Below are 12882 nucleotides of genomic sequence, written 5' to 3'. Positions count from 1 at the left end.
TGTGTCTCTCAGAGAGAATGCAAATGGAGTGAAGTTTCTGATTTCTTTGCTCCGTCTGCTACGGGTTATGAAGCTTCATATGGTGGGTTTGCAACCAGGATGAGTTAGCAGCAGCTGTCTGTGAGACTCACTGCAGAAGTTAACTGGAGAACAAACGGTGTTTTCACATGAAGTCGCCAATAACAGAAAAAAAGGTGAGAAGTTGCTATTTTGAAAATAAATAAATAAATTACCTGATTGATTTTGACTTTGTAAAGTGCCTTGAGACAACATGTTTCATGAATTGGCGCTGTATAAATAAAATTTTATTGAATTGGAGCAGGGGTCTGAAAAGTCGATGGCAACAGCATTGCTGTGACAGAGTGTCAGCCTCCTCACAGTAGAATGGGGGGAGGGGGGGTCTTTTCCCTATCACAACTGCAATCTGTGGGAGTTTCACACCTGCAGCTGCCTGAGTGGGCCGCATGCACGGCATACATTTTTTAAATTATGAGTGACCTGAACCTCTCTGGCGCAATGTGTATTTAAATGGGTCAGTCTATTGATTTTTCACCAGGGTGAAGTGTCAACCACAGAGACAAAGCAAAGACACTTTAAAAAACTTGTGGGATTTGCGACGTAACACAAGCGCGAGAAGCGTTGTAAGAGATGCCGCTCAAAGGAGGGGTGCAGCACATTAGCTGGGTACCATAGTGTACGTCAAGCTAATAACAGCTAGTGCATTACCTTATGTTGATTGAGGGGTTTTCTCCGAGACAAAAACTTTACTGACCGTTTTATGTTACTCTCAAATATCGAGCCGTTTAAAATAAACAAACAATGCTTAGTGTGGTGTGGAACTCTGAATCTGTAGCACTGCTCAGGTGTTCTGAGAGCCCGGGTTTTTCTGATAGTGGCCTTCAGCTCTTCTAAATTGTTAAGTCTGATGTATTGCATCATCCTCTACACAATTAAGGTCAGGCGAGATTGCTGGTGTTGTGCTATTACGCACTGTTCTACGTTATTTCATGTTTAATAATTAACTCTTGGTCTGTTTTGTATTGTCAGGTGAATATCACCCCAAACAGCTGATGTTAAGGCAATAGTTGAAAGGGTGATTTGAGCACTGGTGTTCTTTTAACAGCAAACTCTGCACACCTATTGAATAAACTTCTCAACAATTTATTAACAGAAATAAAAATGAACATCTAGAGAACACCACTATAGAATGCTGTTTATCTAAATTAACACTATTTCATCAAATCCTCTCCACTAGGCTAGTGAAACTTAACTAAACTACTTAGTAAAAGTAAGACTAAAGAAACTAAGAAACTATGTACACACAAAAGAAACAAAAGGACAAATAATATAGTTGAAGACCATTATCAGAATGATTGAGTGAATCCTGGTTCACTGCAGATCCAAGTTAGAGAACTAAAGTTCATGTTAAAGAATGTTGAATGAGATCAAATTAGCTTGATGATGTACTAACGCTCATAGCACTATCGAACGATGGCAGAGCCAAACGAAAACAAACATTATGTTTAAAACAAACCGTGGTTATGAACTGGGTGGGGGTTAGTAGCTCGGTTCTCCTGTCACGACAAAAGCGGATCCAGTCAACCCTGTCTCATTTTTAACCACTACACATCTAGACATGGAAGTAGATATGTTTTGCTTTACTTAAAAAGTGAAAGAGAAGTGTCAACACTTTATTGTTCAGTTAGTGGGTTAAAACAGAAAACACAAAAAGCTGTTCTGTTGATCGTTTCAACACACCAAGACTGCTTAATATGAGGACAATGATGTCTTCTTTTATGACACTATAAAGGAAAATAGTTGCTCTGCAAACAAACTTCCTGAATGCATTGCAGAAATAATGGATGTCAACAAAGTTTGTGTTGTTTCAGAGAGATAACCGCACGTTCTCTGTCGTTGCACAAAACTCTGGATTCGACTAGCTTTACAAATCAGGCAGGCCATTTCACTTTCGGTTTTTAATGTTCTCTTAAAACAGATCTTTTTTTTGGCCTTTAACCCAGTTTGAGATGTCAGCTTGATTTGTTGTATTTATTGTTTGTTTTGTGGATCTGCCTTTTATTTTACATTTTTCTGGCTTTAACTTTTTATTCTGTTTTGAATTACTAGTTTTTAGATTGTGTAAATAATGTTAAGAATATTATTAGTGTTTAAAAAGGGGGAAACATGGTTGTTTTGCAAACAGAAGTTCTTCAAAAACAGCGGAACAACATAACACAATTGTTTTTCCTGATTTAACAAGAAAATATTGTAGTTGATTACAAAAGGCACAAACTCATTTATCAGATTCACATCCAGGCAATGGAAACGCTACCGATTATTAATAATCTATGGATTTGATTATCAATGTAGATCTATAACCTCATTGGTGAATGAGGCTGAATTTCATCAAGGTCTGACATTTTCCCCTCAGCTGCAACACTTGAAGCACACAGGCATTCATGCTGCGTCTTTACGCATGATCCAGCTGCTGTTTTCCTTCTTTTCAGCTCCATGCACTTCTAGCCTGTTACAGTTTATATCCATTGCCATCACCTTTCACAGTGACAGGTTTCTCATCTCAGTCTCCGCACTGACCAGACAAATCTCCTCTATTGCTCAGGGCGTTTTTAGTGCATAATTATGCAAGCCAAAGGCTGAGTTTGACATTGTTCTCCGAGCAAGTTTTGTCTGTGGTCGGAGCAGACGGAATGATTACATTATGCTTCGCTTTTAGGCCACTAAGAGTCTTAAAGGCGGAATCCTGTAGGAAATATAGCCGTTTTTATGTATTGCAACCCCAGATTCGATGAGTTATAAGTTAAGTAATTTTGTCCAACCTTTACAAAGCTACAAATAGAATAACTTCTTTTGTTTCATTGTTTCACTGGAACGAGCTTGCTTCATTACTCAAAATTCAGAGCTTAGTTGTTTATATTCATAAAGTTAAAGGTTGAGGTCTCTGATCTGACCTTTCTGACACTACAGCTTCTTCAAACACACCTGTTGTTTATGATTAGTATGGCTGGATTGAGTTATCTGAGATAACTGCGCATTCATGCGTTTGTTTAAAAGGGAAAATGTGTCGATAGTAGAAACAATGATCAGCAACGCTGCTATTGGCTGTTCAGCATGGCCAAAGAACGCGCACAGTTTTTCTCCCAAGCAGAACACAAGCTTTTAATGGAAGGTTATGCCGAATTTGAGTCATTAATTAAAATGACGGGGAACACCTCAAAGTCTGTTAAAGTCAGGAGAGAGGGCTGGCAAAAAGTAGCAGAAAATTAATGCGTTAAGCCTTTCAAAGTTAAACTAAACTTCACAATAAAATGGCCTGAACAAATCTTCTTACTGAATATGATAAAAATAAAAAGCTAACCATCATACAAATAACTTAAAGACTTTCTATTTATGGCTCTAACACCACTTTTTCCTCTTTAAAAGCCACTGTTAAATGATGTGTTTGTCTGTTTATAACAGCCACCAAGAAAAATCTCTCTACAATTACACTGTCACGCTGCGCTAAAGCATCCTGCCTATTGCGCAATACGTGATTAATTCGAAAAACTCTGCAAATATTCTTGCACCTTCCGCAACAGGTTGCAGTCGTAAAAATGGACATGGCTACGACAGACTTCCCTATCTCCTCCGCTTATACATCTGCAATCTAATCCTGTTTACATGAAATAAGCCTGCTCTCAAGCTTGCACACATGTTGTTATGACAGCAAGTCCAAGATGAGTTTCGAAGAACCGAACAATCCAAGATCATGCCAAATCGTCAACATTCAAATCCAGCTAACTGAGTTAGTGACGTACGAAGAACGAGCCCCAAGTCACAGATGCCACAAAGTGTCTTATTTACATAACATCCAGGAGAAATTAAGATTGAAGGGCAGACAGATTGGATAGCAGCATTTGTTTTGGGTAAGTAGACTCTTAGTTTTCTGTCTGCCTTAAAGTCTTGCTGGTTCTCAATAACGATTCCACAAAAGCCAAAATTGTGGTCATTCTCCCAGAGTCCAGCTTTCTCCAAGATCATTCCCATTCTGCCAGCATGGAGAAACCGCAGCTGGCCTACAGTGCTGCTTACACCGCATTTCAGTCTTAGTTCAATTCAATTCAATTCAATTTTATTTATATAGCGCCAATTCATGAAACATGTCATCTCGAGGCACTTTAGAAAGTCAAAATCAATCATATTATACAGATTGGTAAAAAATTCCTATATAAGGGAAACCAGTTGATTGCTTCAAAGTCCCAACAAGCAGCATTTACTCCTGGAGAAGCGTAGAGCTACAGGGAGAGTCGTCTGCATTGTCCATGGCTTTGCAGCAATCCCTCATTCTGAGCAAGCATGAAGTGACAGTGGAAAATAAAAACCACCCATTAGCGGGAAGGAAAAACCTCCTGCAGAACCGGGCACAGTATGAACGGTCATCTGCCTCGACCGACTGGGGGTTACAGAAAACAGAGCAGAGACACAACAAGACAGACAAAAAAGCACAGAAGCACACATTGATCCAGTAATCTGTTCTACATTAGATGGTAATGTAGTGTTGGTATATATCCCTCACATAGTTCAGGCAGCCTTGACATGGGCCGTACCAGCTGCCCATGTTTTCAGAATTTCTCGATACTCCAGGTAACCACCAGCTCCAAAATGCTGAAATCCTATTATCATGAATCCAATTTTGAAAACATTTTCAACATCCTCGACTGACAAAATGGACAGACACACAATCCTCCTCCCACCGTGTTTCCAGCTGAACATGTCCCATTGGGCACGGGCTCTCCTTCGCCCAGTCTTATTGTTGAGAAAATTTCATCAATTGCATAAAGAGTCCAGGTGACCAGATCCATGATTTACAGTTTGGAAGATATGGAATGTTGTGCAATTATACACTGTTTAAAGTTAATTAATGTTTGATAAATAACTCTCTGTCTGTAAAGTATTGTCTGGAGGATATCAGCTCTTAAGCTGATATCAGGACAATAGTTGAAAGGGAGGATACGAGCACTAGCAATCTTTTAACAGCAAACTCTGCACACACATAGAATAAATGAGTGACAACTTCTCTTCAAGTTCAATAACACAAATAAAATGAACATCCAGAGAACATCACTATATAATGCTGTTCTGAATTAACACCATTTCAATCGATAAATTCTCTCTACTAGGCTAGTGAAACTTAACTAAACTACTAAGCAAACTGAAGATAAAAAGAGGCCAAGCTAAGGAACTATTTACATGCAAAAAAACCAAAAGACTAAACAAAAATGGTTAATCATAATTCATCAGCATAATTTTATCTGACTTAAGAAAAACATGGAATGGAGTTAACTTAGCTTGCCAAATGTTGTTTTAAATTAGTTATGTGTTTCAATCTGTTCACAATGCAAATCCTGAGTTAAACAAAACGTTATTTGATGAAATAACATTTAGTTTGACTTAAAGAACCAAAGTTCACCTAAAAGAACAACATTTGGTATGTGTTTCAACCCATGTTGTATCAGAACAAAAAGTTAAAAGCTGAAATGACGACAAGCAATGCTAATTGGAGAACAGTAGAACTCAGTAGAGTGAGGAAAATAGACCTTGATGTACTCCAGTAGCCTAAGCCTATAGCAGCATAACTATAGAGATCGCTCAGGGTAACATGAGCCACTCTAACTATAAGCTTTGTCAAAAAGGAAAGTTTTAAGATTAGTCTTAAAAGCAGACAGGGTGTCTGCCTCACGGACCAAAACTGGGAGTTGGTTCCACAGGAGAGGAACCTGATAACTAAAGGATCTGCCTCCCATTCTAGTTTTAGAGACTCTAGGAACCACCAGCAGACCTGCAATCTGAGAGCGAAGTGCTCTGTTAGGTACATACGGGGTAATCAGAGCTCTGATATATGATGGAGCTTGATTATTAAGGGCTTTATACGTGAGAAGAAGAATTTTAAATTATATTCTTGATTTAATAGGAAGCCAATGAAGGGAAGCTAAAATTGGAGAAATATGATCCCTCTTGTTGATTTTCATCAAAACTCTTGCTGCACCATTTTGGATCAGCTGAAGACTTTGAACTGCATTTTGTGGACTTCCTGATAGTAAAGAATTACAACAGTCCAGCCTTGAAGTAACAAATGCATGGACTAGTTTTTCAGCATCTCCCCGTGACAGAATGTTTTCTAATTTTGGCGATATTCCGGAGGTGAAAAAAATAAATTCTGGAAACCTGTTTAATATGGGATTTAAATTACATGTCTTGGTCAAAGATAACTGCAAGATTTTTTACTTTATTACCAGAGGCCAAGTTAATGCCATCCAGATTAAGTGATTGATTGAGAAGTTTATTTTTTGAGGACTCTGGTCCAAAGATTACAACTTCTGTCTTGTCAGAATTTAAATGCAGGAAATTTAAAGTCATCTAGCTTTTGATGTCATCAAGACATGCCTGTAGTCAAAGTAACTGATTGGATTCATCAGGATTTATGGATAAATATAGATGAGTGTGCAGAAGCTGCAGAAAGGTGTGTTTCTGCAGCTTCTGGTCTGGACCCTGGGTTGTCAGGATTTTGGAGAACTAATAAATCCGGCCAGATTCCTTGAAAGAAGAGCTGCACCATTCAAAGTGGAATGGATGCTGTCTCCCCGGATCAGACCAGGTTTTCCCCAGAATGTTTACCAGTTATCAAAGCAGCCCATGTCATTTTCAGGACACCACCTTGACAACCAGCAGTTGAATGATGACATAATGTCTCTTGTATAATGATGTAACATTTTGCCATGTGTCCTTTTTCTGACGAGCAAGTCCTCTTTCGTCCAATCCAATCTTTGTGGTGAGATACAAACCTGATGAGCAACCACTGCTCATCCCTCACCATGATACCTCTACCTTCACTGTTAACATAGCTCTCAACAGCAAAAGTGTTAACTTTGAGGTAAATGATGCAGTTCCTCCAGGTGATAGAAGCTTTAGGACTTGAGGAGGCAGCTGTTTTCTTTTGCTTCTCTGCTCCACTTCTGGAATCAAATGCTGGGCCTGCTGATGCCTTGCCTCCTTAGCAGGAGATGTGAGAGTTTTGAACCCTGTTCTACCGCAAGACACTTTTTTTCTGAATGACTCTTGTCTCTCTGTGTTTGTAGGCTCAGTTTGAGTTGGCCTTTGTAGTTAGATATAAGCCGGACGAGCAGCCCTCTCTGAGACCACACCATGATGCATCTACTTTCACCATAAACATTGCACTCAATCAAGTCGGCACTGATTACCAGGTAAGCAGAAATGTGACCTTCTGCCATGCACCTTAACAGATTTTGGAAAGAAAATATCAGCTGAGAATACAAGCTGCTCATCACAAAAGTGACTCACAAAAAATACATTCAAGGAGTTAGTCATAGTTTTTGACAACTAGTATAAGATGCTTTAAAAAAATCACACATTTCATTGTATCATTGAAAAACAGTGGGCGTTTAAAAACTTGATGCCTTCTCAGATTAAAAAAGTATTTATTTTACAGAAATAAAAAAATGTTGATTAAAAAAATGTCTTTTATAGAGAATTTTTTTTTGGGGATATTCTTAGCTAAAAGAAGAGTATTTGTAACATTTTGTTAGTTTGGTTCTCTTGATCAAAAAGCAAGAATTTTCAGGTAAACATATTTGCCAGTACTGTCTGGACTTAAATATGTTAAACTTTCCTAAGCAGAAAAAATAACAAATTTAAAGCTTAGTTAAAAGTTTGTTTTTGACTTCTCAGTTTTTGTCCTTTTTCTGGTTGATGTTTTTTTTGTTGATTTTTCACTGAACCAGTGAACTGAAATTCTTCTCGTCATTGGTGTTGATTTCTCTGCTTGATAATTAAGATGAGATATGAGGCGGTGTACTGGAACTTTGCTATATTGTTCAATGGTGTTTCACGGGGTTTTGGACCTGTTTTTCTACTTTCCCATGCCGTAAACTCCAGCTCTATATACCTGTTAATTCTAGGAAAACATTTATGTTACTAAAGTCACAGGCTTGTTTTTATGGCTAGGCTTTGGATGGAGTTTTCTGTTTTTGTACTTCTGAAGCAATCTTGTTTTAGCTCTGAAAACCCTCAAATTCACTTTCAAACAGCCCATGTGTTTCAAAGACCTCACCATTCGTTTGTTTTTTTTCCTCTGTGTGGAATAGAGGGTTTCTTTGCTCAAAGTAGCACTGAAAGCATTTTGGTTTTATAAGGTGGTTAAAAAAGACAAAAATAAGTAATATTTTATTTTTTTATTTTATTTACTGTCTGTCACATCTATAACAGACGTAAAAGTTTTTCATTAGAATCAGCTTTAATGATCAGCTTTAATGACCAGGTTTGTCACCGAAACAAGGAATTTGACGTCAGTTTCACTTTGCTCTCAACGAAGACATTTTAAGTATAAGTATATAAACTAAGGAAAAATAACAATGTTCAAAAAATGAAAAACAGTGGAGGATACCATCCATCATCTCATAAGGAGCATTACATCAGGCATGCAGACATTGGGGCCACACAAACTACTGAGTTTCATTTTGAATGGCCGCAATGACATTTTAGCAAGTTTGTCTACATCAGTTTTTCAGTTTCCCTTTCTCTGTGACTTCAGATTAACCGTTCTGTGGGTTTGTTTTCATCAAATGATGTGACATCATTTTGTTCCTAACTCCCTATTTGTATATGGATATTGATAAAGATCGGGTTTTACCGGCTTGCTGTTACATGTCTATTGAAAAACAGCTTTTGGTCAGGCTGTCTTCTCCGTAAGAGCATCTCAGCAATGGAACACAGTGCCAGAAACCATCAGAGAGTCCTTGTCATTCTTTTCATTCAAAAAGAATGCAAAAAAATGGCTTGTAGAGAGCCAAACTTGTGGGCACTAAGGTTTTCTGTGTGTATTGAAATAATTTATAATTATTTTACATGAATTGTATTTCTTAACCATAATGTTTTTTATGTAATTGGCATTGTAATTTTATCTTGTGATTTTATACTTGTGATTATTTTTAAGGTTGCCTTTTTTACACCTGGCTGGGGGACTACCGATGAAAATTAGCACTTTTTAGCTAACTCGGGTACATTTATATTGTTTTAATGTTGATTAATGTACACTGTCCCCTTTTAAATAAAAAAAAGAAAGAAAAGAAAAAGATTATGTGATTTTGGTGTCTGTGGAGCATGTCTGCAGCATGTAGCAGAGACAAAAAAAGGGGGCAAAACTGGATGTTTGACACCTCATAAAATAGACATGCTTTATCCGATATGTCCCAAATTTGTTGTGGAGCTTTCTCTGTAAAGGAAATACATACTCTGTGAAGAGTAGGACCTTCCTAGAGCTACTTCCGGTTAGCAACATGCTAACCATTAGCCGCTAATATGGTTGTGTTCAGTATCACCGGGTGATAGTACTCTGTTAGTTTGGTCCAAATGCTGCACTGGAAAGTGCCACAAAAAGGGAGAAAATGCGATTTTGCATGTTTTTTGTTCATGAAGTCGCCATGGTAACTCAAAATGGCGGCTGATACAAAAACAGCAGTTGACTGGATGAAGACACACGTTTTGATATATACACTATGGGGGTGAAAAAGTAATTGTCTAAACTTGTCACAACAGGTTGTGATCCTGCGACTTCTTGACTGGCAGTTCCTGAACTAGACCACTGTACCAAAGACCAGCACCATATATGGTCATGCATTATGTGGAGTTTAGCTCTGTTTTAAGGGTGGTTTTCCTCTAATTTTGTCACCATGGTAATTCGAAATGGCGCGAAGTACAAATAGCCCGCTTCACGGCGTCGAGACGCACGTTTTAATTATTAGGTGCAGAGTAATAGGCCCTGCAATGCAGGCGCCTAATGACTCCCTAGAGTTATTGAATAAGAAAACGGTGGAGTGATGTAGTTCCAGCGCTTTTATTGAGAAACAGAGCAGAGATCACATAGATGGAAAGAAATCTCACCCCAAGTCTCGCTCCAGTCTGTGTCTGCCTGTTTCTGCCCGTTTCTGCCCCTCCTCGCTTTCGGCTCTCCCTAATACTCGATAGTGGCCTTGGTATGAGACAAAACAAAGACAGTCTATCCAAGACAATCATCATCCCGCACAGTAGCTACACAGCATTTAGACTTGCAATCAGCAGGCCCATGCTTACATGTTCAAGTGGTGTGGGGCCATAGAGACTTCAGAATAATATTCCCATAACAATGATTCAGAGATAACTAGCTTGGCATGACACTTGTCAAATGTCGACATAAGTGGGTATGTGTGCTGCTAACTGAAACACATGTTCAGTCTGAGTGTAAACCCAACAGATAACAAATTCAGGAATAACAGTGTATTTTTATTTTTTTTTTTCAAATAAAGTTGCTAAATGACTCGGCTCAGTTCACTCATAACCTGGGAAGCCATTGTGACTGTGGCCGTTAGCAGCAGTCATTGACACCAATGGCTGTAGCATGTAGATTCAGCTATCCGATCTAACCAACTAATTGGCAGAAGTTGTTCCAGTAAGATACACCCCCTCCTCGTTTGCAGCCGATTGGGAAGCGGCCGGGATGAAAATCAGTGCCTCCAAATCCGAGACCATGGTCTTGAACCGGAAAAGGGTAGAGTGCCTTCTCCGGGTTGGGGAGGATGTGCTGCCCCTAGTGGAGGAGTTCAAGTATCTTGGGGTCTTGTTCACGAATGAGGGGAAGATGGAGCGGGAGATCGACAGGCGGATTGGTGCAGCGTCTGCTTTGAAGCGGGCGCTGCACCGATCTGTTGTGGTGAAGAGAGAGCTGAGCCAAAAGGCGAAGCTCTCGATTTACCGGTCGATCTACGTTCCTACCCTCATCTATGGTCACGAGCTTTGGGTCGTGACCGAAAGAACGAGATCCCGGATACAAGCGGCTGAAATGAGTTTTCTCCGTGGTGTGTCTGGGCTCTCCCTTAGAGATAGGGTGAGGAGCTCAGTCATCCGGGGAGGACTCAGAGTAGAGCCGCTGCTCCTCCACGTCGAGAGGAGCCAGTTGAGGTGGCTCGGGCATCTGGTCAGGATGCCTCCTGGACGCCTCCCTGGTGAGGTGTTCCGGGCACGTCCCACCGGGAGGAGGCCCAGGGGAAGACCCAGGACACGCTGGAGGGACTATGTCTCCCGGCTGGCCTGGAAACGCCTTGGGATTCCTCCTGAGGAGCTGGCCCAAGTGGCCGGGAAGAGGGACGTCTGGGCCTCCCTACTGAAGCTGCTACCCCCGCGACCCGACCCCGGATAAGCGGAAGAAGACGGACGGACGGATGGCATTCAGAAATGTAAAAGTATCAGGCAGAAATAAATAGTGTTGAAGAAATAAATAGGGTAAAAAATACAAAGTCAGAATAAAACAGAAAAAAAATTAAAACATACACAAATAAATCCATATAAAAAATTAAGTAAAGAAAATTACATGTAAAAAAGTTAATTATTACAAAGGTGAATAAACACAGAAGCTAATCAAGAGAGGTATACATTTATGTCTCATTGTATAATTTATTTAATCCTTATGTCTATTTTTGAGGAAACCCAGTTTATGTCTTAATTAAACATGTTGCTGGCTTCAAATAGAAGCTTTTTAAGATGAAATCTTTGTCTTTTCTGTGTTCTTTTTTATATTTTTTAAATTCAATTACTTGATCTTTGTTTTGAGTGAAAGTTGTCAAGTGTTGCTTTTTGAATGCAGGGTGGTGGATGCCGCTTCCTCCGATATGACTGCTCCATCCAGGCCCCTCGGAAAGGCTGGGCCCTAATGCATCCAGGCCGCCTCACCCACTATCATGAAGGTCTGCCGACCACTGCTGGAGTTCGCTACATTGCAGTGACCTTTGTGGATCCTTGAACTTCAGGATGATACATCCCAGACTAAATGGGACTCTGTGACATACAGAAACAAACTTTCTAAATCATTGGACATTTTTATTTCCATCTGTCGGAAATATCGGTCATTTGACATTCAATGAGCTTTACATGAACCTTAGGTCATCATGTCACTCTGAATATGATTTAATGTAGAACTTTAACATGAATTAGCATTTCAGATTCCCGGGGCTTAAGTTTCACAAATAAATGGTCCTGGTCAGAGGTATGACTTTTCACCTTTCCTTGGGATTGTTTAATGTGCAGGTTGCGTGCAGCAAGGAAAGACACTAGTATTCAGCAAAACTGTAATCAGCTAATTAACTCAACACACCTGCGAAGTCCTTTTAATGGTGACTTTTACTTTTTTAATAGAAGTACTGAAATAAAATAAAATAAAAATCAACCTTTTCATGTTGATGATGATTCTAATTATATGACCATCACTTGTATATTGTTATGCCATAATATGCCATGATGAATAATTGATCTCAGATTGAATTCTGAACATGTAGTATGGAGGGGGGTCACAAAGGAAATCCACTCTGGCCGCAACATGAAACCCTGAAGGCTTGGACGGCCCCTTATTCCCAGCAGGAGGTCAGCTGTGACCCCTGCCAGCTATAAAACCTTTCTTCCACAGACACAGAGCTCTCTTCTTCTTCTGCGACTCTCTCCTCCTGACTCCAAGCTGCTGAGACACACACCTCCAAACCCTCTGAGGACCAGCACTCAAGGAGAGGGGGGAGCCATGTGACTGAAGACCTCCAGGAACCATCCATGGGGCCTGGAAGAGACCGTGAGCTGAGTGAGAATGAGCCTCTCTGAAACTCAGTTCCTCCCTGGCATAGGGAGAAACTGCCAGCCGATTCAAAGATAAGTCTCTCACTTCTGCTTAAAACAGATGCCGAAGTGAAGGAATCCGTCAATGCCAGCTTTGTTCTGCTTTCTCAGCGCACCACAGACGGAGCTGGTTCCAGGCAACGCAGAGCTGAAAAGCCGGCACAGAAGCCACCTCCC

The 12882-nt window shown here is 40.0% G+C and overlaps 1 protein-coding gene across 1 annotated transcript in view; it reads left to right on the top strand.

Moving 5' to 3' along the window:
- The window catches only part of plod1a (procollagen-lysine, 2-oxoglutarate 5-dioxygenase 1a), a 54229-nt gene extending 41949 nt beyond the window's left edge, over positions 1-12280 (top strand). Inside the window, exons 18-19 of the mRNA XM_012856542.3 lie at positions 7134-7259; positions 11690-12280. Coding sequence (XP_012711996.3) covers positions 7134-7259; positions 11690-11845 — 282 coding nt within the window. The 3' untranslated portion in view covers positions 11846-12280. The remainder of the gene's footprint in view (positions 1-7133; positions 7260-11689) is intronic.
- Positions 12281-12882: the final 602 nt, after the last annotated feature.

Source organism: Fundulus heteroclitus, unplaced genomic scaffold (assembly GCF_011125445.2).
Source record: "Fundulus heteroclitus isolate FHET01 unplaced genomic scaffold, MU-UCD_Fhet_4.1 scaffold_58, whole genome shotgun sequence".
In the NCBI taxonomy this organism is placed as follows: Eukaryota; Metazoa; Chordata; class Actinopteri; order Cyprinodontiformes; family Fundulidae; genus Fundulus; species Fundulus heteroclitus.
The sequence above is the reverse complement of the archived record's forward strand: the minus strand, read 5'-3'. Positions and strand labels throughout refer to the sequence as shown.